General features: G+C 32.4%; 1 protein-coding gene and 1 long non-coding RNA gene across 2 annotated transcripts; both read right to left on the bottom strand.

Moving 5' to 3' along the window:
- Positions 1 to 6,521: 6,521 nt before the first annotated feature.
- On the bottom strand, positions 6,522 to 7,018 carry LOC118761929. The gene is made up of 3 exons (XR_004997740.1): positions 6,877 to 7,018; positions 6,681 to 6,784; positions 6,522 to 6,612 (listed from the first exon to the last, which is right to left on the bottom strand). It is a non-coding gene; the product is annotated as an uncharacterized LOC118761929 (long non-coding RNA).
- Positions 7,019 to 10,714: 3,696 nt separating this feature from the next.
- Positions 10,715 to 11,597, bottom strand: LOC115231590 (nuclear migration protein nudC-like). The gene is made up of 4 exons (XM_029801578.1): positions 11,478 to 11,597; positions 11,367 to 11,444; positions 11,176 to 11,335; positions 10,715 to 11,109 (listed from the first exon to the last, which is right to left on the bottom strand). The coding sequence occupies exons 1-4, from the start codon at positions 11,550 to 11,552 to the stop codon at positions 10,715 to 10,717; spliced, it is 708 nt and encodes a 235-aa protein (XP_029657438.1). The 5' UTR covers positions 11,553 to 11,597.
- Positions 11,598 to 26,239: the final 14,642 nt, after the last annotated feature.

Here is a 26,239-nt window from a genome sequence, read left to right as displayed (position 1 = left end):
GATGTACTATTTATGAGGCGGCAATTTTTCATGTTTTTACTAACAGATATAAAATAAATTGATTTTGGTTTAAAAAAATAAAAATTAGTAAATCAACTTTAATAAGAACTAAATTGCATAAAAATAGTTTAATCAATTATTAGTATAGAAAATTGATTTTTTGTCAAAAAGTCAAAGGGTGTAATATTTTTGACTATTGAATTGTTTATTTTCTATGTAACAAACTCGTCACTAGATTAAGAGGGGGAGAGAAGAGCCAAACGAAACCAAGGAGACGGAAGAACCAAGTTTGTTTGCTGATTGGGGTCAACTCTAATGGGACACCAGATGTCCCTTCGATAAAAATAACGAACCCTGGCACCACTATTTATTTAAGTGATGCAACAGTTTTTCAATGGATCGTACCGATCCCTCCAGCTCTGGGGTTAGTTTGGAGTGGCTTTTCGAATGTAAGGCCAGTGCTATCGATGCCAAGGGTTTGGCCACATAGCACGCTTCTGTAAAAATCAGGAGAAATATCTATTTTGTTCGGGTACACATGCTGGAACAGATTGCAAGGACTCTAACATGAAAAAATGTGTCAACTGCGGTTCTTCGAGCCACTTGGCAAATTATCGGGGCTGTGAGAAAGCTAAAGAAGCTTCAAAGCTGAAAAATGATAAAATTCTGGTTCAGAAACTGTTAAAAGAAGCTTCGGAGAATGCTAAAATCAACCAAACAGACATAAAAAATTTACCTTTGAAGCCATGGGCGAGATGGAACGTTCCAAGAGTTAGGAAAACAGTTGAAGTTGGAACACAGACAGAGGAAACGACTATATCTCACTCGGCGGTGCAGACTTTGTCGACTTCAGGAGCTGGGTCAATGACGGGTCGACCTCGAGCTGACTTAATTAGTGAGCTCGAAAGATCTATTAAGGACGTGACCAGAACTAAAAAAGATGCCAAGCTTTTACTCGGTTTGGTGGCTCTCCTAAAAGAGGGAAGCAGCCACCAAATAAATCAAACGTGACCAGGATTACCCTGGTTAATGCCCGCTCTCTTCGAAAGCGGCAGCAGAGCTGATAGCTCTTATCAGCACAGTTCAGATGGATGTATTTATCATTAACGAGACGAAAATGAAGAAGTCTGGAAGTATCACTATTCCTGGATACAGCTCGATTAATATTCCTTGGCATCCTGGTGCTAACGCCGGCACAGGAACATCAATATTTTACAAAAAAGTCTATCGACACTCGGAATCCAAGAATAATTGAACAGAATGTACAGTAAAACCTCTGGTGCTCGCCACCTCTGTTACTCGCCACCTCTATTGCTCGCCACATATTTTTCAAAAAATTAAAAATTTCTAGTAAATTTTGATAAATATTCTACTGCTCGCCATTTTCTAAATCTCGCCATTAATTTTTAAAAATTTTTTTTTTGGTTAAACTATTTTTTCTATATAATATTTCAACCACGCTAAATTCAACATGCGTAAGTGCACAAGATTGTCTTTTGATGAAAAACGTCGCATTATTGCGTACACGGAGGAGAAAAAAGTCTCACAATGGACCGTATAGCTTACATTTTTTCTTCTGTTTTGAAGAAAAAAATATCTCTCATGTCTACTGATCCTATTTTCTCTAATAAGGAGAGATTATCTTACTTAACTTATTCTGTTATTGACACCGAGAAAATCCACTGGAAGCTCAAAAAACTTAACCTTAAAAGACGGTCTTCTTTTTACATATTTTGCCTGGAAAAAAGTAACGACCAAAACAATTACAAATTGTTTCGGACATTCAAAATGGATCGAATGTGAAAATCAACTCGAAAGACCAACTGTTGAAATTGATAATTATGATCAAATGGTAAATATCTTGAAAATATTGGACCCTATGGATAAAGATGATTTTATTAATCATGAATTTACCGAAATAGATGAAATTGAAGATTACCTTAATATTGCTTGAGATTCTTTAGAAACCGACACCGTTATTTGAAATATGGCTGAATTAAAAAAAACTATTAAAGATTATTTTAGTTAATTTTTTCTTTTTAATTTCTTTCGATTCTCTCTGTTTCTTTGCTCAAATATGACTTGGAAGGCTCACTTATGATCGGAAAGTATCGAAAACCGAGATGTTTTCAAAATTTCAAATTCAAAAAATTTATTGATTATTTCCATTACTCGCCAAATTCTATTGCTCGCCATTTTTTCTTCGGTCCCGAAAATGGCGAGCACCAGAGGTTTTACTGTATGTGAATTAGCATCCATTGATTTAAAAACTTCTATGGGATGGATAACCGTTGGAGGTATATACTCCAAAAGGTTAAAAGATTATTCGTCGATTGTCAAAAATTTTATGGAAGGAAATGAAAATCCAATTCTTGTTGGAGACTTAAATGCGAAGTATACTGCATATGGGTGTAATATTTTTGAACCATACTGTAGATATTAAAATAGAACTAAAATATAAGAGGAATACAAAAAATTAAAAGCAGTATTAATAAAAATTAAATCATTGTTTAGTCGAATAATAATCAACTTGAAAAATTTCTTGTTTAAAATATTTTTCAAATGAACAATGTATTTAAGTTTTAATAAAATGCATAGATAAACATAATCTTAAAAAAATATCGAGAATATAAATCATACAAACCAAAATTAAACGTTGATTTTAATAACGGAAAATAAGAATAAAAAGCCACACAAGAACAGGAAACATTCTGGTATACACGTTGTATATTAACTAATATTAATTCACTAACTTTTTATTAATAATAGAAAAATTATTATAAAATCATTAACAATTCATTAAAATCATCTATGTTGACTTTGGGCATTTTTAAACTTTTTAGGAACTTGTGATTCTCGAGAGACTTTCCTGGAAACATCATCCTTGCCCTATACCCGATTACATGGGGAAAAAATTTAAAAAAAGTTCATCCACATATATAACTCCAATCCGATTTCTGTCCATCACTTGTTCTCCTGTCTTGACTACCAGCAATGTCGTTACCACGCGCAGGTTTCGAAATCTATCGGAGCGACGGGCAAAGCTCTGTGCCGCTTAATAACAGCCGGCTTTCTGTATGTCAGGAAGTTCGAGACTACTAACTAACAAATAACCTTTGATATCAGCTGTCGTGATTTATGTAAACTACTAGAAATACCTTCATGTATTTTATAGCAAAAATACTAACTACAAATGTTAAGATTTAATCTGTATTCAATTTTTTTCATTTTATGAAAATTCGTAGAATCTAAGCTAATCACAACTAATTCTATTTGACATTGATGATAGCATCATGAAGAGCTTGTCAAAAAAATATTAATTTAAAGAAAATAAGAATTGAGCATTCGTTAAATAAATTTAAAGAAAAAAATTTAATTAAAAATCTGTCATGTAATCGTTCATTTTTGGTTTCTTCTTTGTACTTTTCGCTGATATATTCCTCAAATTTGTAATCAGGGGAATATGTTCACCAGATTCTTGCAAAAAATATTTATCAATATTTTCCAAATATTTAAGTGCTTCTTTTGTCGTTTGTGTTATCTATTTCTTAATCCTCAATTTCTTCTTCAAATTGTATTGATCAAGAGTTTTTTTGCAGACGACGAATGCACAGACAGGAAACTCTTCGTAATTTTACTTTTTTTATTTTTAATTGTAAAGTATTCAAATTTAATGCCTTTTTCGTCAGTGGATTCTTCGAGTATTTTTAATCAATTTTCGATACAGTAAAACCTCTCGAATCCGCCGATTTTGTGACCGAACAAAAAATCATCCATGCTTTATTGGTATGGGTGTAGGTAACATTTTTTCCAATGTTGAAATTCTTAAAACATCTTGGACTTTTTTATCTTCCTATCATTGCAGGCCTTCTTTTATCGGAACCAGAACAATTTGCGCATAATAATAAAGAAAATATTCAGGCCTTGATTTAGTGCACACACTTTTAGAAGGAATCGCCTTGTAAACAACACCAGTTTCATCTGCATTATAAACATTGTCTAATCCATATTGTTCAATTTTTAAACTGATTGTTTCATTAAAATCAGCAATAGATTTTTCATCATGATTTACTGATCCACTGTCTCCGTGAATTTTCTTAACACAACTTGCTTTAAATTCTGGATGATTTTTTTCCCAAATTTGAGAGCTTTTGCAATCAAAATCGAATCTGATAGAATTGCTCCACTATATTCCATTAGTCAATCCATTTTATCATCGCTACATCAATTTCATTAAATTTGAGTATTGGAATTATCGTTATGTTTAATTTTTTAATATCAGTCCTATTCAAAAAATCCGATTTTGATTTTAGGTCGTTTATAGTTCTCGGAGAAATTTTCTTTTTAATCGTGGAGAAAAAATCTTGGAAATTTGAGATGCAGAAACAAATGGGTTGTCAAAAATATAACGTAGTATAGAAATTTTTTCGTTGATAGAAAGTCTAACACAAAGACGCATCAGAAAAATACAATTTAACGTGTAATCAAATTTTTAAAATGTTAATTCAACTTGCAATTAAATAAAAAATTATTTTTCACAATACTTGAGAAGCGGATTCAAGAAACAAGCGGATTCAAGAGGTTTCAGTGTAATTGCCTTGTTAAAGCAATACTTGATAGTTTTCACTGTGACTTCATTCAAAGCCTCAATAATTAAAGGTAGGGCATTCATAATTTAAATTTGGTAAGTTCGTCTGTAAATGACAATGTTTCTATATTTGTTCCCATCTTCAAATTTCTAGTCATTCCTTTTTATACAACGATTTAAATAAATGCACAATCCCTTGATCAATTCATTAAATCTTAGATCTTGTCTTTGGAGGATGAAAATACAAATTGATATTACTGAATTTGCCATAAAAATAGTGGACTAGGGCATTATCTAAAAGAAGCAATATCTTTCTATTTTGACACTCATTTTGGAATTTAACCGTTAAATCCAGTTTCTAAAAATTAGACTGGTATTTGGATATTAAATCCCAAGATTATTCATATTATTCTTGTTTCTCGAATCTATTCTGTGGATTTTCTCTCTGACAACAGCAAATCTGACGGCATACCAACCTAGACTAGATAATGACCTACGATTGGACTTGGGTCACCCAATATTGGCAATTATCATCCCTCCTTCCGTTATTTGGCCTCTGAGAAGTTCCAAAGTCAATATGATACCATCACTCTGCCCGTCGTTTCACTAACAGGGACTACAGATACTGAGTTAAGTTGGGAGTTGGTCGCCCCATCACTCTCATGTTTCGTTCACTCCCTCGTTAAAAATACCGGCGTCTGATCGGTTGAAACTCTCGGCACTCGTCACAAATTAATGAACCCATGGTCGACTAACGCGAACACCCGATACTGACCTTTGTTTTGGGCGGGGGCAATCTCGTCATACATCGTGGACAACGTGGTTAGAAGACCTGGTTCCAAATAATCTCGGCTCACGACAGATGAATTGGACGCATGCTCAGAAGAGTTCAGTTGCCTTGACATCAGTCTCGTGCTATCATCGTCCTTAATTCCTATCACTTACTCTGTTAATTACAATAAAACTTGATTGATTGATTAAAATCCTTAAAGCCATAAAGATTTTTGAATTTTCCGATTACCAACGAAGGCTTTTTATCTCCTTCCATAACTTTTAGTTTTTGTTGAATTTGATAAGTTTTTTTTGTTTCTTAATAATGTTCACTTATGCACATATTTTTAGAAAAAATATTTTTCATTGGTTAAAATTGATTTTAATTTGTTCAAATTTTTATTCAAAATAAAAATATCGAACTGAATAACAAATAAGAACATTGAACTAATAAAAATCGAAATAAAATATTGGAACCTTAACTGGAGGGATCAAAATTGGTTTCAGACATTACAATAATACAAAGTAAGTTTATTCATTTCTGATGGCCTCAGTAAAATAATATCGAGATCCTGCATCAAACGATTTTTCCCAACAACGAATAGTAGCAAGTAACATCAAACATTTGAATAAAAAAAGACAAATAATAATAAATATTCCAAATCTCTTGTGATTTTTTAACAACTTTCTATATACAACTATTTTACTATTTTAGTAGTCTAATCACAAAGTAATACATTTTCAAAGTAAAATATAAAAAATCATTTTTTCACTCAACAAAATTGCTAGAAATTTGTAAATAAAATGAATACAAATCAAAAGCTAAATTTCTTGTTTCGAAATATTTTCAATATAAAAATTTATTTTATTTTCAATACATTCATTAATATTATAACTAAATTTATGGGAAAACCCACTTTGAAACAATGTTAGTTTTAAATATGTCAAATTAATAGAAAATGTCAGTCTTAATCATGACTTGACAAAAGTCGTCAAAATTGAGCAATCCATCCCCATTCGAATCCGCATCTTCTACCATCTCGACGAGCATTTTTCTTTTAATTTTAATATCCCGATTTTTACACAATATTTCCAGATCATTTACCGAAATCAAACCTTTCTTATCTATATTATATGATTAATATAATTTATACTAATGTCGATCTGATCAAAACATATTTTTAGCATTTCTATTGGATTTAAATCCGTTCCTTGAATTTTATCGATGATCAACATGAATGTCTCCAAATTTACTTAAAATTTATTATTATTTAAACAAAATTATTAAATTTATTTATTAAAAAATTTTTATTTTACTAACTTTTTATAGATTGTTCGTTTATATATTCAGTCAGAGACCTATATCTAGCCTTTTCGATTCGAAGTATTTTGAAGGCATTTTCGAGTTGAGATAAATTAAGAATACTAAATTTGTACAATTTTTAGTTTTTATTTCATATATAAATACTATATTCATTTAATATATAATATTATTGTTTAATAGTATATGAAAGTACCTGTCATTGTCGGAGTCTAATTCGTTAAAGAGATAACGTAGGTCTGCCAATTCTTGCATCGAAAAGTGGTCGGGATTTGATAAAAAGACATCAGTTCCTGCTGAAGCAATCCTTTTAGTTGCACTAAGAATTTGTTCCAAAATCTATAATTATTTAAATAATTTTTTAACTAATTTGTTTGTACTTTGTTTGTCCATTACAGAAGATACTAAGCGTAAATATAGTGTATTTCTAATTTAAAAAATATTTAAATTTCAATCTAAATATATAATTATTAATTAAATCTAAATATTTACAATTCAATCATACACTCTAGATAAGAGCCTTTTGGAAATTTTATTAAATTTTATTATTTCCTGTGACTTACTATGTTTAACCACCATATAAATTACAATTCAAATTAAATAACTTATTTGATAAAAAATTTATATTGAGTCCCAAACAGAACAGAACGATTCAGACAATTTCCATTTAAAAACCATCTTACAACTGTGTAGAACTAATGTTGTAAAATCTTTATAATTTTTCTCATCAAAAAAGACAATCTGATGTGAATGAAATTTTATACAATCAATAACCACGGAAAGAGAAATAGAAAAACAAACTTCTAAATTTTTGTTTTCGGCAAATGAAACAGTGAATTAGAAATAGATTTTACGCGAAATTTAATTATGCCAAACCTACTCTATATTTGCAAACCATTGAAGCAGTGCCATTCCAATATTATGATGACTTCAAGACTTAACAATAAAATTACATATTTTGTAAATTCTAAATAAAATATAAATAATTTTATTATTAAACGAAAGAAAAGTTCAGAGAAAAAGGTGAGGAGATTTCGGCTTGCAAACATTGCCTTAAAAATAAGTTAATTTTCCTAATTAATTTTGAAATTAAAGATTTTTAAAGTTAATGCAAGTTGCTGAACAAGAGAAAAAAACTAAAGAGACATGCTAGAACAGTCGACTAGTCTCTCTAGGGTCGCATGTTCTTTTTAATGAAATAAATATTTAGAAAAATTAATTAATTATTATTATTTGATGATTGTTTATTTAATAATATTTTGGCCTTTGTATGTGCATCTACAACTTTAGGACGATCAATATCTCGAAGAATAACCGGAAATATTTGTAAAAAATTTTCTTTTTGTTCTGTGACTTTTTTGTTAGATTTTTGTAAAATCATATGACTCCGTAAAGTGAAGTAGTCAATATTCTTAAGATATTCATTTTTATTTTTCTCAATTTGATTACTGTTGATAATTTATGGACAAACCTTATTTTTTCTGGATTGAAATGATTGATTTTTGGATCCGGGGTTAGAAAGCTTTTTAGTTTGTATTTTTCGTTGTTAAATTTAAAAATGACCTTTTTTCTTTCTTCTTCTAATTTTTCGTTAACTTTTAAAATCCGTTTTCGGTCTTTTATGATTTGGAGATCAATTTTGTTAAGCTTATTTTGTTTTTTCATTACCTATATCATCGAAAGGTTATTTTAAATAATTTTGTTAGTTTTAAATAATTTATGAACAGTTTACGTAATTCTCATTAAAATAACATTCTTGCCCATTCAATCAATCCAGCTTTATAAAACAAATAAATTTAATCTTTGCTAAATTTTCGTCAAATCAATGTGACGTCATCAGTTATTATCAAAAAACAAATCTGAGGTTTTTAATTGTACCATTTTAATCTATCAATAGTCAACTTTAATTTTGATTTGTGGCTTTACTGTATGAATATTCAGCCTTAATGTGACATAGGTGTTTGATATTTATTTATACATCATTTATATTTTAAAGTCGATAACTTTAAAGATTTATAAAAAGTTTTCATTAAAACTGAAATTTTTGTGATTATGTTTTTCTTAAAAAACATTAAGTTTCATATGAAAACTAAAATTATTTAATCGAGAAATTTAAAACCAAATTTTTGTTGAAGTTTGCAAATCATTCCGCTCTAAATAGACAATCAAGAACATTTGGATAAACCAGTTTGTTTAATAAAGTTAAAAATTACATTTGAGGTTAAATATTAATTTAATTTTAGCTTATTAACAAATGAAAACAAATTAAGTTTGGAATGGGCAGAGAGGAAACTCCGGAGGGCTAAAGCACGGTTAAATATTCAAATATAAAATTTGCTATTTCAATTTAAAGGACTTATCTTGTATTTAAATTAAATTCGAAATAGTTGAAATAGCTTTTTACATAGTATAAAACATTTTATAATTTCTTAAAAATTCTTGTAATAAAGCAGATATTAAAGCAGATATACATTTATTTGTCCTTATGTTATATATTTTGTTCAAATATATACATTTAACTAAGTGAGATGTACTACAAAACGTTGAACACCAATAATAAAAGAAGTTGACGTGTACTATAAAAAGGATGACGTAATGTTCCATTTAAATTAGTCTGAACTATTATGTTTTAAAGAACTCCGATTTCTGACAAGTACATCAAAATTGATTAAAATTTTGATTGTTTTATTTATTGAACTTAATATTAAAAAAAGTATTAAATGAGCGATCTTTGCTCGAGAAACATGTTTGTTTCAGATCTGACCAGAAAAATTACAGAAATTGAGCAAATTCAAAAGAAAATAAACACACTTGAGGACGAAAGCATGAATATTAAACAGAAATGGAGAACTGATATTCAAAACGTAGTCAAAGAAGATCCAGAAATTTTAAAATTTGGTATTTTATGTACAAAAATTAAGCAAAAATTCAAAATCTAAAAAAACTGAAAATGGCGGAATGTAAAAATAAGCTTCCAAATTACAATATGAACTAATCAAAGTATCTTTTTAATCAGTTTTTAGAAATCTTTTGAAAAGCAAAAATTACAAAAATTGATAAATAATTATGAAAAACAACAAAAAATGCTTGATAAAATATTATTTAAACTTGACCGTCCACAGCAAGTAAAACAAACTTCAATCGACATAAATAAAATCAATAAAGAAATCAAAAATACTATCAAAAAAGAACTTGAAAATAAATCTAATAAATGTTTAAAATAATCATGTTAAATTTCAAGACTTTGATGACATTGAAGATCAAAAAGACATCAAACGACTTTTAAAAGAAAATCAAAAATTAAAAGTCGATTTAGAAATGAGAGTACAAATGTCTTTTATAATATTCATTAGATCGAGGAAATGAAAAATCCCGAAATCAAAGACAATCAAAATGATTTGCTAAACAGATTGGAGAGTGCAGAGAATAAAATGAGAATATTAGAAGATCAGGTATTTAATAACTCTAATAAATTGTAGATAAAATATTCAAATATGTATGAAAACTACAAACGCAATGATTTCGATTGTTCTTTATTTGACTTTAGTTTGTTTAAAAAAGTACCTACTTTAATAATAAATTAGGACTCGTGCCCATTTTGCTGAATTAAAATTGATATAACTTATTTATATTAACAAATTTCAAATACTTATTCTTAAAAATACACCCAAAATAGCCCCAAAAATCAAATTTTACGTAAACTACGAAAATTTACAGTTAGAGAAATCCATTTCGGGATGTTGTGCCATAAACCTAAAAATAAACCAATTCCTCAAAAAACAAACTTCTTCATTACATCCTGTTTCTTCTGATCGTCCGAAGAAGGAAGTCCCAATTCCTTCTGTCGTTGATCATACATCATCTTCTCCACCACACTCCTAGTCTCCGAATCAAGATCACTCAGCTAAAACTCAAAAATCCTCAAAAAAACTTTTGAATTCTCAGGATTGACTTTTTTGGTGTTGATTTCAACATCCGTCGTAACCAGACGACTCCACCACTCCATTTGGTTCACCTAAATGTCAAAAAAGTCGTCAAACCTTTTCCAAAAACACCGTCACTGTGCTTCCATCAACCACCCACGTGCAGTTATCTGTCCTTAGTTCTGCGTAGAGATCTCCGTCGATTATCGGTGTCGCATTTTTTAGTCCGACTGTGAGATTTTTTCTGGAAATTTTGACATTCACGTCTTTTCCTCGCAATCTTCCACCAGAGGGGGGTCTTATGGGGACTTTGAGCTGAAAGTGACATTTAATGCAAAATACTTCAATATCTTGTAACGTTTGAGTCCATGAATAATTTTCCAAATTCGCGCCATTTCCTGAATTTGGCGCCAATTTTCCCCTGTCTTCTTCAGCGTCTTCTTCATCAGGAATTTCTGTCAGTTTATCAGAATTATTTCCATTAGCTGGTGTTGAATCTTCCATATCTAAAAATAATTATTTTCATATTAAATTATAATTTAATTAATTTATTAAATTAATAAATAATATACTCTGTTGTTGTAGTCTCTCAAATTCTTGGTCAGTTAGTTCGGTCACCTTTTCTTCTTCAGGTGGAGGCTCATTAACGACTTTGCGTGGTTGTGGCTTTTCGGGCTTCTTTGGCTGTTCTTTGACAAGGGAAAACTGATAGTCCATTCGACTTTTAACCAACTAATAGGCAATATAAGCTATGGGTTGTCACAGAATATGCTTTGTCTTTAGCTTCTGGAGTAAAGAAGTCCGTTTTTCGGCGTAGAAAGCTGAATAAGACATCCAAGAACTTTTTATTTGAGGATATTTACTTTAATAAAACCTTTTCTATTCCTCCTTCCATATTTTGTGCCATTGATAAAAATATTTTATCATAATTTTCATATTCTGAATCCATTTCAACTTAAATCACGTAAAACCAAACGTGAAAACCAATAGTGATTTTCTAAAAAAATATTCAAAATGAAATTTACCTAATTATTTAATAAATTTATTTTTAAATTACAAAATAAAACTTTGTACGTTTTATTTTAACAACAGTATTTGTTTGGCCGGCTTTCCTTTTACTGACACTGCCTCTCTCAAAATGTGTTACGTCCTGAGTATCTAAGACTTCTTCCAGTTCCTTTTTAGTATCCACATGACCACTAATGGACAGGGAGAGACACCTTTGGTCTTCGGCATTCAAGTCATGGGGTCTTTGCTGACCTGGTTGATTCCAAATTGTCTATGAACGTGTCGAAAAGTCGATATGATTACAAAAATGATTTAAACTCTGAGGAATTCATGGCTTAGCTAAGTTCCAGTAACTTTGCTGTGTCCTGTGAAGTTAAAGGAGATTGTTTCCGGCGAATTTTTTAGGGAAAATAAAAGCAAAAAGAAATAATTGTTGAGCGTGTTTTTAGTACGATTTCAGATGGGGAGTGTATCAGGATGGTTGTGCCCCGTCAGATAAAATCAAATTATGTTTTAAATGAATATTTTGGTACATCGGGACAGAACTATAAATTAATAAATTATGTTCTGAAAAAATAATGGCCTTGATGCTTCAATGTGAGCTTATTTATTTTGATATACTGCGGGATGTGAACCAACTTACCCCTATTATTGAGGCCTAAGTCCGATCTGGTCTTTGGGTGTAAAAATTTCAAAATGCTCCCAAAACCAAGATTAAACAAAGCTTGCTTTAATTTTTCCTGAATTTCTCTTTTATTTAATATCGTTTATTGCAAGTAAATCTTGTATCTGATCTGATGTCTCTTCATAATTTATCGTAAAACGCCTCTACTATCGAACATGAATTGAACTGAGAGCAAAAACCTGTAACTCAGTTCAATAAATGATAATTTATTTCAAAAATTAATGTATAATGTTAAAATTAATAAAATATGAGTCACAATAATGTTAAATATAAATTACTCATAATATGTATGAAATTAATGACAAATTACAATTCATACAAATATCTAATGTGTAAAATAAAAGATTTGAACAATTAAAATATATTTTGTTTAATAAAATTTAAGAAATTAAAAAAATACTTCAGTCATAAAATTTTGATATTTTTCAAAAAAGTGATACAATTAATAAAAATGTTGAATTGAAACAAAATCTTCTCACGTGTTGAATTTTATTATAAATAGCAAAAAATTGAGAAAAACAGAAATGGTGCAAAGAATTCCAACCTCGGAAAATACTGAGAACAATGACGATTTTGAGAATGAAATAAATGAAATTATCCACATCATATCTACACTTGAAGAGTTAAACCAATGGTTAGACGAAGAGGAGCTGATACTGGATGATTTAAATGTGATCAACATAATTGAACGGTTTATACGAATTTTGATGGAGCGAGCTGATTATCTTATAAATCGAGTCAGAAACAGAAACAATCATTAACTAAACTTAATTTTATTTATTTCTTTCTTATTCAAATAAATCTTAATTTTGAACAGTTAGAAAAAATTTACTACATTCGGTTATATTTAAATGTATGTAGGACCGAAAAATGAATAGAAAGCACATTTAGGTTGTCTATTTCGACCAAAAATGCCAAAATCAAACCTTCCTTATTCAATAAACCCGACATTTTTATCTACAAGACAAAAGAAAGTACAAATTTATTTGAATTTGACATTACTTAAATGACAGTTCAATCTACTCCCATTGACGAACTTTTTATTCTCGGAGCCCCGGTCGCTGGCAACTCTATCGATGTGGCCCTACGCAAAAAAGAACTCTTCCTCGAAGAAGCTTTTGATCGTATCAGACAGCTGGACTCGCACACTGCATTATTCCTCCTACGGAATTGCTTTTCGATCCAAAAGCTCTCCTATTTGCTTCGCTCTTCTCCGTGCTTTGATTTTCCAGAGAGGCTTTCAGCCATTGACCTCCTTATCCGCACTTGCACTCAGAACGTATGCAATTCCCCTTTCGACGACATGGGTTGGAGACAGGCAACCCTCCCGTTATCTTTTGGAGGGCTCGGCATCCGCTCATGTTCCGACCTATCGTTACCTGCTTACCTCTCTTCCGTCTCCGCGAGCCACACACTTGTCATGGAAATTCTACGCTCCTTTTCTGAATTTTCCTTGGACACAATGTTGCTCATTTCAGCGAAGTCTGGAGAGAACAAGGCCTTGACTTTCCGGAAGATCGAATGTCTCAACGAGCCTGGGATCGAATTAGATGCAAGCAAACTTTCAATCTGCTGCTCGAGTCGTCCAACCAGCACCGCCGCGCTTGCCTTCTGTCGGCAGCATCCCCGGCTAGCGGAGCTTGGCTTTGTGCATTCCCGAATGCCCCATCTGGCACTCTCCTTGACGATGAAGCGGTAAGGATCGGAGTCTCTCTGCGACTCGGACTAAGGCAATGTGTCCCGCACACGTGCCGCTGTGGCTGCACTGTTGACCCTTTCGGTCTGCACCCTTTATCGTGCAAGAGGAGTGCCGGACGTTTTCCGAGGCACTCTGCTATGAACGACATCATACGGAGGGCCCTCGACTCGGCGGGATTTCCTTCGGTCCTCGAGCCACCGGGTTTTAACCGCGGCGACGGGAAACGTCCTGACGGGATGACCCTTTTCCCCTTCGAAGGCGGAAAAGGCCTCGTTTGGGACGCAACCTGCTGCGACACCTTTTCTGCTTCTCACTTAACTTCATGTGCCCTGGAGGCCAAATCTGCAGCTAAGAAGGCTGAAGATTTAAAGCTTTTAAAATATTCTGCCCTCTCGGAGAAGTTTTCCGTGGTGCCGATCGCGGCTGAGACGTCGGGTGCTCTCGGTCAAAAAACTGAAAAGTTCCTTCGCAAGCTCGGAGCCAAAATCTCAATGCGCACCCATGATCCTCGGGAGGCGAACTGGCTAATGCAACGGCTCTCGATTGCCATTATCCGGGGAAACAGTTTGGCAATCCGCCAAGCTACATATCCACCATAAACATAATTCTATCTTTTCATTGATTATTGTTATTAAACAAATTTTGTACTTAAATGACTCCAAAGCAAATTGAAGTGGAGAAATATCAGAAATACGATCTTCTTGCAAATGAAAAGTAAAGATTATTCCGGTAATTTTAAAATGGGATAGAGCTGTCTCAAAGTTCTAAAATATTCTCATAGTAGGGTTACACCAGGAGAGACTGGATGTTCTGCATTAACTTCACGACCAAAATAAATCCGTTACAAATGTGACGACTGCTAGCTATGTGTATTGACATCTCTCCATTTAGGATAGGGAGCAAGACTTTAAATGGGGGACAAAGTAAGTTGAAAATCTTTAATGCGTCTTCTTTCAAATTTTAAGAAAAATAACTGTTTTTGTATATCATCGATTTTCTAGCAAATTTGTCACGGACAGGAATACCAAATACAGTGACCGGAAAAAAAACTGGTTTTCTATTTTTTCAAATTTTTGTTATATTGCATAATGAGTCAATTTTTTTAAATTGTAATTTTTGTAAAGTAAGCTCTTGTGCCTTTTTTATTATTTTTTAAATTTGTTCTAAGAGACATTTAGAATTTAAATTTACAACGCGCAAAAAAACTCGTAATTTGTATTTTTACAAATTTAAAATTATTGCCGTTCCTGTTGTTTTTCAAATCCGGTTATTTCAGAAACTATGATAGGACAAGAAATAAAATTATTTGCTCAATTGGATTTACAAAAAAAATTCGCAAAACATGAATGACCTAAAAGCCAAAATTCAGCACATTTGGGAAAACATTCCAGAAGATTTAATACAGAAGTTTAACGAGAGCATTCCAAGAAGATCTAGTGATAACATATCATACAATATAAAAAATTTGAGAAATTATCAAAAATCCGCTTACGTCAGACAGCTGGGAAAAATAGTCTCGTCTAATCAGCTTTGAGCTCAAAACCCCTATCCGCATCGGAATAAATACATTTCCTTTCCGAAGATTGATCAAAGAAAACATCAACAGAATTTCTTCGCACTCAACACCTAATTTCTCAAATTTTTTATATTGTATGTATGATATGTCAATTTTTTTAAAATTTGTAATTCTCGTAAAGTAACTCTTATGTTTTTTTTAATTATTTTTTTAATTTTTTCTGAAAGATATGTTGAAATTTTACAAACCGGTTATATTAATTATGTAATTTTTTTTTAATAAAAGGATTTGTATTTGTAAAAAATTTATAATTATTGTCGTTGCTGTTGTTGTTCGATGCCGGTTATTTCAGAAACTATGAAAGGACAAATAATACAATTATATTTGCCCAATTGGACCTACAAAAAAATTTCGGAAATCTGGATGTCAACTCATTTTTTAGTGAACTATCCGATTTCCGAGGTTTTTGAAAATATGCGTACGGATTACCAAGTCCGCCAAACTAAACGTTTCCCTATTCATCGTTATCAAAATGCGCTTATTTCAGAGAGCTGGGAAAAATAGTCTCGTCTAATCAGCTTTGTCCCATTTGCGCTTGAAATCCCTATCCGCACTAGAATGAATCCATTTCCTTTTCGGAGAAAACATCAACAGAATCTCTTCGTAACCAAAAAACCTCCTCAACAGTTAATACTAACGTCTATAAAAAGGACAGAAAGAACATCTCACACTGTCCGGACAACAATTGAATGAAAGTGACAGTATCAAACTATTCGAAGGTGACGTTCTAGCTGTGCACAGTATCAAACGACTACACAGTGCAAAAGTCAATTTAAGTATCAAATGCAAATTGTGAAAGAGTATTTAGTATTACAAATGCGCAGAAACAGACTTTAATTTGACCTCGTTAAAGCTGAACTGATAATAAAAATGAACTTTCATATGTCATGTAATGACTTTTATGAGTTCATCAGAAAAGACAAGAACCTTCTTATACCGGCAAAACCACAAGGAAATACGGATTTTACGAAAGTCAAGTTGATAAGCTTATTCCGTTTTAGCTAATAGATGTCGTACATAAAGTATGAAAGTCATTGTATACTATTGGCCTTTACTACACGGACGATCCTAATTATGTAGACGCAACAACAAAACCTGGGAGGATTGAAAATCTCTGAAGTTTATGAATTAGTCTATTAAGAAAGGGTTATACAGGTTTCCTAATGGATCTCGGTACGTGAGAATTCATTCTGGCCTGCCTTCCGGACATTTGGAAGGAAAGCACTTAATTGAAGAGATACGAAAAAACCGCTTCACTCAATTTTGTAGTCAATTATAATAAACCGAATATTTTTGTCTATGACAAGGTTCGGAACATCATTACTTTGATCGAAGTTGGGATTACTTCTCAACAATCTTTGAAGCATGTGGAAGTTAAGAAATTACATAAATACGACCTTTTGGCGAGCAAATTGAGGTTCATCCATAATGGAAAAGTTCTCACGTGGGATGGAATAACATCCAAATTCTATAAGCATTACCAGAACTCCTTACAAGACCATTATTCAACGCGGGCATATGTCCAGACAATCATAATCAAGAAAACACTGGAAAGCATGCGCCCGGAGTACAAACTTTTGCCTACAACGGCGAATCATGCGATTAAATCGGACCCGAGAACAGCCAAAAAAGTGGTCTGCCCTGTAAAATAGATAAGTGTACCAGTCGAAAACATTAGCTTGAAGAGGAGGAGAATCGACTGAAATCAAACGCTATAATTTTTTTTAACAAATATTTAATTAAAATTGGGAATAAGTTATACACGAATTAATAAAGAGCCTGGAGGTCAGCTCAAAGTCGCCGCACTGCGTATCGAGTGGCAGTTTCCGCGGAGCACTGCGACCGAGATTCGCTGGAAGAGCCAGCTCGTCTCCCTCCGGTCGTTGGTCTTCTTGGCGATTCTCCTGGCAATGTCGGCAAGAAGGCGAGTCGCAGACCTGCCGACAATTCCAGATGTTTCGAAGGCGAGGGGGACAAACTCGTAAGAGTCCGAAATATTTCCATACTTCGACCTCTTAGCCTCCTCAGCCTGAGCACTGGCGGAACCCGGGTTAGTGATGGACTTGAGTAACACCGACGCGGAGAACGAGTCAACACAAGTTGCGTCCCAAATCAGGGACTTGCCTTCCCTAAAAATCAATTTTATCTAAACTTTTCAAAAAAATTTGGTATTATCAGATTAGAGATAAACCCATTTGATTGATGTTGAAAAACGAATCGGGATGTCAGATATCAATAATATACAAACAGAACGTCCTCTTCATGAAGAACCAAATTCGATGAAAGACGCTATAGTCAAAAGCCAAAGAAAGAGATTCGAAGTTACTCTTCCGCCTTTCGCGATCTTGGCAAATGACTCAAGCTACTGCCGACCGATCTCTACGATCCAGTTGATTAATTACGTTCCAGACACGTGTTTCATTGGGTCCATGACCTCTCCTGATTATCCGCGTAAATCAACTCATGATATTTTTTATTGATGGATGATCCCTAAGTGCATCCTCAAGATAAATAATAAATAGAATAGGAGACAACGAATCCCCTTGTGGAACTCACGAGTGGTCTTAAAAAAATTGGAAGCGGTATTTCCGATTTTGACAGCCAGGTGAATATCTTCTATCAGGAAAGAAATCATTATACGAACAATCCTTAGATCTTTACTCGAATGTTTGAATTATTAATTCTAATACTCAAATTCATTAGTTCTGAAGATAAGTGTGATATTTCTTCGTTATTATATTTGAATTAGTTTTTTGTGAGTACAGTCCTGCCCCAATTCAGGGGTTTAATAAATACAGAGATTTTTAAACATCAATTTTAGAAAAATAATCAGTCAATTTATCCGCAGTTTTTTTTTACTTCTTACATTTTTCATAAAATTGAATCAAAAATCGTAAAATTCTTTGAGCATTTTAAGAGATATATGAAAAATTTTCTTCTCTAACTGATCAAGAGAATCTTGCGTTTCTCTTAGAATTGTTTTCATGTTATCGTTTTCTAAACCTTCATTATAAATATTATCTACAAATTCGTCATTTTCCCCATTCAATGTTTCGTTTACGGCATTGTTGATTAATTCTTCTGTAATGCTATCTTCAATTTTTACGGAATCACGAATCTTTTCAATTGAATCTTCATCCATGTTTACAGTTCCTTGTTCAAGAAAAGGCACAATTGTTTTTTTATTCGTGAAATCATGCCTTTACTAATTTTGTATTTTTGAATTATCTGTCTTTCAGATAATTTGTTCTTCAATATCAATTTAGCAATCTTTAATTTTGTTTCGTAGTTTATAACCATTGACAACAAAAAAATGTAAATAAACGTGTAAATTTAAATTATGTATTTATTAATAAAATATAATTTTATTTACTTATAACTAAGCCACTGCATTCTATTCTTTTCCAGTGTTGAAGGACACTGAAGTTAATGTTAATGAATCTGCAGAATGGCTAATTCATGGAAACAACTCAGCAAGAACTGAAGAAATGTGTTGTCTACTACAGGATCGAAATTTGTTTTTTTGATAACGGAGAAAATTAATGCAATCACTGCAACTCAGCAAAGAAGACCGTTACCAGATGTGGAAGAATGCTGAACAGCTCTTATCTAAGACGGCACAATGAAGTTGTCAAATATCTACGTGGAAATTCGAGTGGACACCACTATTTCTACGGATACGGCTGTTTCAAACAATAAACAAGATATTTAGTGCATGACAAAATGAGAAATACAATTACATTCATTGAAGTTGGGATTACCTAATAAAATTGCCTAAAGCAAGTTGAAGTGGAAAAGTTCCACAAATATGATTTTTTGGCAAATGAATTAGGGGCGATTCATCGGGTTAAAGTGAAGATTATCCCTGTTGTACTTACTTGGGATGGAATTGTCTCAAAATTCTTCAAAAGTCATCTGAATTCTATCGCAGACAGAGTGAAGGCATATATCCAAACACTCGGTTTAAGAAAAACATTGGAGAGTATGCAGATGGAGACAAGACATGGAATATCGGTTCCCGAAGAGGAGCAAGCAGTGATTGAGTGTCAACCGAAGGATTCTTCTGAATCAGGAATACAAGTGGACGAGGACCTCTATGTACTGACTATGATAGTTTGGCATAAGAGACGAAGATTGTTCTAAAAAAAATATAGATACTTAAAAAATGCTATTATAAATTTTTATTACTCAATAAAATTTTTAACTTTTAAACCGCATTTATGCAGCAAATATTGTCATATAGAAGGAGAACGGGATTAGAGGACGTGCCCGCAGTGAGTTTGACACTGGCCATATTCATTGACGAATTGGTTCACTAACTGGGAAATAATCTCCAATTTTATTTTCAAGATATCGACGTTTTCAGATCCAGTATATTTTGTAAATCCATATTGGACATAAGAATCAATCTATTTGCGATTAACCATTAAAATCAAATAACAAAAAAAGTAGAATAAAATGAATTAATTGACCTAAACATATTTCTGGGGACCACGGTAAGAAATACTGCTGTAAAACCATGCATTGATGATCTTATTTAATGTTGTTCGGCAAAACATCAAGGAAGGAACCATATGTAGAAAAAGTGGATCTGGAAGATGAACATTTCTGGATACAAATGAAGGTAAAATATTGGTCGAACTTTCTGAAGCTAATTGTGAAAAATCCGCTAAAGATTTGGAAATAGAAATGGAAACAATTACTAAAAAAGTTATTTCACCCCGAACTATTACTCGCCATTTAAATAAGAATGGTGCATTTGAAGAGTAATAAAGAAAAAAACAATTTTTAAGTAAAAAAACATAATTAAAAGACATGAAAGGGGTTTTAATTTAATTAATTATTTTGATTCAGATTTTTTTAATTTAAACGGGATTTATTTGATTTAAATCAGATTTTTATGAATAATTAATTTTTATTCAAAAACAAAATAAATAAAAACAATAGAAATCGTATTTATTTAAAAGCTGTGTTAATGATGATACCTAAAATTAATTATTTTTTCAAAAGCGATAACAATTGGTGTAATCAGGCGCAAATATTTTTCAACAAGACGTTTTAGAAAAATATTTTAGACTAGGAAGCAATATCTCTATTCAGATCAATCTGTGTTCTTCACAAATTCTCAAAATTGTAGACAAATTATCTAGATAAGCAGAACATATGTATCTAGCGAGTTGCATGTTTATCAAAGCTTTTTTTTGATAACGTCATCTTAGTAACGAAATAGATTAATGTTTGATCCCTAATTTTCAGGGGCAATTCCCTGATTAAACCACTTTCAAATTTTGATGGATTTCAGGGATATAAAAATTACTTTGGCATAACAAATAATGCTGCTTCATCCGAGATAACCAGAAGAGAATTCACGACTTGGTAGCTACGAAGGCAATCAGATGTCTTGCAATAAACAAGCTTCTGGGACGCTTTCCGCCACCAATAAACAATAACGAATCCTCCCTTTCGAGAGAAGCCCGAATGAACTTGGCCCGTCTCCGCTGTGGCCATCATACCTGGCTACGCAATTATCGTCGAAGAATAAGCCTTGCTGAATTCACGCATTCCCACTCTCTCAGTGACCTTTACTCGTGTCCAGGCCCATCTTCTGCTTCCTCAAAACGCCGGATCGCGATCGGGGATCTTTGGGAGCGTCCGACATTGACAATTTCGTTCTTGTTAGCCACCGGTTTCCTTCAACTGAAGGGGGCAGGGGTAAATAAATAAATTATATGTATAAATCGATATTTTATAAATATCCTTATGCGATAAAAATCTTCACATTAGCAAGCTTAAATTTAAACTAGTGTACCATGGCTTTTTGATAACGATTTTCACTTTTACTCGGACTTTTCCAACGGATTTTCATGGCCAGTCAAAAAATGAACGCTAATTTGCTAGTCAGTAAATCTTTTATATTTTGGCAGCCTTAAATCAAAGACTTCTAGTTCCATTATGATAATTGTCTATTCATTATGTGGTTGATTACTAGTTATTTTCTAATTAATTGGTGTTTTTGTTAATTAAAAAAGTCGGTTTTTTTATTTATGTTCAAATCCTAAAAATTGATTTAACACATTCTTTTATGCCAGTGGAATCTAAAGGTAGCATAAAAATGAATAATTATTAAAGTATTGTTCTGCTATTATACAAACTGGGCAAAATACAGGCCAGGGGGGTTTGAATTCGATGACAGCCATTTAGCAAACCTTTGTACGCATATAATATATGCATTCTGCACCATTGATGTAAATAATCTTTCTATTATTTCAAATGACAATTGGTCTGACTTGCCTGGAGGTAATTTTTTACATATATATTAGGTAAATATAACGATTTTCATAGAATCACTTCTCTTAAACGTTTGAATCCTCGTTTGAAAATCTTGCTTTCTGTCGGAGGGTGGAACAAACTGCTCAATGAGTTTACGACTGTATCAAGAAGCGACTCTAATGCAGAAACATTTGCTAAAAATACAAAAGACTTTTTAAAGAAATACAATTTTGACGGATTTGACATTGATTGGGAATTTCCTACGAATCAAAAACAAGCGTACAGTCGACTTTTGAAAGCTATGAGCACAGAATTTCAAAAAGGCTCGAAAAGATATTTGTTGACAGCAGCTGTTTCAGCAGGAGTTTCGACAATTCAGTCTTCATATGAAATAAGAGAAATTTCTAGGTTAAATATTCACATTCTGAAAATTAGATATCTTGATTACATCAATTTAATGACTTATGATTTCTACGGTCAATTTTCGAACACAGTTGGCCATCATACAGGATTATATGGAATAAACGATGCTGATACATTCAACACTGTACTCAAATTAAATAAACTCAAAATTTACAGGATTATGTAGTCAGATATTGGTCTAAGCACGGTGCTCCAAAGTCAAAACTACTCATCGGGTTACCAACCTACGGACAAGGATTCAAAACTAGATCAAAAAATCCAAAAATTGGAGATAAAATCGTTGGGGGACCTAGCCAAGGACCGATAACAAAAGAATCAGGAATTCTAGCCTATATTGAGGTACTTCTTATTCTAAAAAAAATTTTTAGTATTCTAATCAAGGTTATGATGAAGTTTGGGACGATAAGCAAAAAGCTTCTCATGGAGTTAAGGACTATCATTGGTTGGGATATGAAAGTATCAGAAGTATTAAAGAAAAGGGAAATAAATTTTTCTTTACCTTGTAGGCAAAATATGTGAAAGATAATGGACTAGCAGGGATGTTTGTTTGGACTTTAGATTTTGACGATGTTAATGGAGATGAATGCGGCCAAGGACAATCGCCCTTGATATCACAAATGAAAAAATCACTGAATATTAGATAGAGACATGTTTTAAATAATTATTCACTCCTAGTCTCTGGAAATCGATATAACTAACAATTTATTTTTTTGGACAAATACTAACCTTTATTAAAATCAAATATCAAAAAAAATTTCAATTAAGAGTAAAAAAACTTCGGTTCTCGATCGCCGTTATCCGGGGAACAGTTTGGCGATCCGTCAGGCTGCTGACCCTCCCTTCGATTAATCTTTTATCACTTTAGGCAAACTAAATTATTTTTAATTAAGACTAAGTTGAATAAACTTTTTATCAAATATAACTCTGATAATTTTTCTGTACAAAAAATTCTCAAAATAAAATTGAATGAAACAATGGTAGTTTGAATAAATAATTCTTTGCGGTAATAAAGAATGATGGTGTTTAAATTATAATTAGCTGATTTACCACGAGTTTTGATATAGTACATTTATTCTGGCAAAAGTATGTCTTCAAAAACAAAAACAACACAGTTGGATTTTCTTGAAGAAATTTATTATTTATAATCATATGATAACCGCACAGAAAAATCTTCAAAATTAACGTGAGTGATTTAATTCAAAAAGTAAGCATTTTTAATATATTAATAGTGTTTAAAATTGAGTGAGTTTTTGATTTTTTACGTGTCTGGAATACAATAAAATGTCAAAACTGCCGCAAGCGCAATAAAACATTCGAAAAGAATATTTCATTGATATTTGTTCAAAAAAGTTTACCAACGATCACCACTTCATTGAATATGTTAGATTTCCCAAAAATATTTGTTGAATATATGATTGGGAAAAAAGAAATAACTATCCAAAATTTAAAGAGAAACGAAAATAACTATTATTTGTCTCAAACGTTGCAAAGATCTTGATGATGAAAACATTGTAAATTATTGAAATCTTGATGATGAAAACATTGCATTTGATGTTATTCAAACATATTTGAGAATTCGAAAAGGCTTTTTTTAAAAATTGGATGTTAAATTTATTTTCTTTAATTTACAATCCCGATATAGTCACTAATGATTACATTAATGATTCAAGCTTTAATATGGAGAAATGCTTAATTCAGTGATAACAAAAGTTTTTGGTATTTTCACCAAATTCAAAATGGATTCAAAAATCTTAACGTCATAAATCCAAATTTCTATCAACTTCGTAAAAAATGGGTACAAGTTCGTGCTGTCTGAGAATGCTTAAATTCTCAATATCTTTTTGACACGGGTTTGTTTATTTAGGTTTTATTATTATTTTATATCTATGAAACTATATTTATTTTAATTTATTTGTTTTTTAATATGAATTAAAATAAACTTGTTTAAATCAAACGTTACAACGTGGTATTTGTGAGAAAACAGAAAACATTGATATACCTTAATCTTGCTATTCAAATGCTCGAAACAAGACGGAGGATGTGATAGACAAATTAACCGAACGAGCAATCGCCCACAACTTCACAGAATTGTATTAATAATGAATTGTATTATAATAAAATTTTTAGTTTTTGGATCTAAGTTTATTTTAACAAGACAGCTTTTAGTTAATTTGGGAAAAACATTAATTTTTGTTTATAAAACTTAAATATTCGCGGTTTAAACGCGAATGTATGCAGGTTAACCGTCAATGCTTCGTAGCCGAGTGTCTCACCTATTGCCTTCCTCACACCCAACAAATAGTCCTCCTGCACATTCTCGACAAGGGACTTGATCAAATCATTCGATTGGCTTCAAGTCTAACTTGAGAAAATAAACGTGTTTGAGAGACGGGCTAATCATTGAAAGGGCGCTGTCCAGGACTTGTCTGTCCAGTGATGCGACGTGCTGAGTGTCGATCCCGTTGTTTATATAGTACTAGTATTTCTTAAGTTGTGCAATTCAGACTAACCAATGTATCAATTTCTCTGAAAGATATGTCTTCTTGGTTTTGTATTTTAGTTTTTTCTAATATTTGTTGTACAAGGAAAACATTATAAGCTTTACGAGTCCTCGCCTAAAAATTTCCCGATCTTTTTTTATTTATTTATAACCCCCAAGCTTGCACAACATGGCAAACCCAGCACAAACAGTCACAACTAACTAATCAAATGAAGAAGCAAGGAACGAAGGGATTGCTTGTGCCGATCAACATTGGCCTCCAAATCTTCATTACAGCCATCCGTCTCCAAAGAGAGGTGGGGAATTTCTGGTATGTCCAGTTCCCATTTGTCAGCCTCCTACCGTAGCTCACCGCACTTCATTTGAATCCGGACGGGTTTTTTGCATAATGGAGATTCTTCATCGGTAATGTGATCAGGGGAAGGAAGGAGGTCCCTTTCGACATCTGTGTCGTGCCAGATGGACTCGTCGCCTCACGGGTGGGGAACGTTGACAAGATTTGACCCCGGTTGAAAACTTGGTTCCTACGACGTTTGAATTCCAACATCCATAGTCTTCAGCCACTGGGGCTTACGAAGCCGATCTTTTTTTGATTGGTTAATGTGAAATTTGTTTGACTTTGTTTTGGTAAATTCGAAGGATGCAATGTTTTTGTAAATTTCAAAACTGTTTTTTGATAATTTATGCGTGAATTGTGGCTTTGTCTGACTTCAAGACGGCATCTTTTTTTTCTCGAATGCTAGGAAGAAGTAAATGCGGTCTTGTTCGCTTTTTTACCTGCTTGAGATCAAATGGATTTTATTCCAAGTAGTCTTAACAATTTAATACAACGAAGCTCTTCATAGCAGTTTAAAATCTTGGAATATGTCCTAGATAACAATATTTATTTTTTTGGAGTTTCCATTGATAATCCATTTATTTTAATCAAAAAAAATTTTTCTTAATCAAAAAACTCTCACAAAAATCCAATTTGAGATGTTGTAAAAGAATTGTATTTTAACTTTTAATTCTTATCCCAAAAGTACAATATCGAAAATATAAATGAACTGACAATAACGAAATTGGTGGAAATTCAACATGAATATCTAATGAGGCAGATTGAAACTAAGCCATTGCATTCTATTCTTATAAATTTTTATTACTCAAAAAATTATTTACTTAAAACGAACGAACAGATTTTATTAACTTAGCAACCGAAAGAGAAGAGTTATTAGAAAAGGTTTTGTTTAAAATCGAGACACCGAAAGCCTCCTCCTTGCTTTCCTTTTCACTTCTCATGCCCTTTGCAATGAGCAGAGGACTTGCCGAATGTTTTGAGTTTGTTCGACAACTGGAACGAATAATAGAGCGGATTTGAGTGACGTTCAATCGTTACAATCATCCAGGAGTGCATATTCAGGGTCATCCGTAAGTCAGCTTGTTCGAAGGCCTGGGGTCGTCGAAACTGATGTCATCTTCAGCAAGTTGACAAGAAT

The sequence above is a fragment of the Octopus sinensis genome, unplaced genomic scaffold (assembly GCF_006345805.1).
Source record: "Octopus sinensis unplaced genomic scaffold, ASM634580v1 Contig18742, whole genome shotgun sequence".
Classification (NCBI taxonomy): domain Eukaryota; kingdom Metazoa; phylum Mollusca; class Cephalopoda; order Octopoda; family Octopodidae; genus Octopus; species Octopus sinensis.
This window is presented reverse-complemented; position numbering and strand designations above follow the sequence as displayed.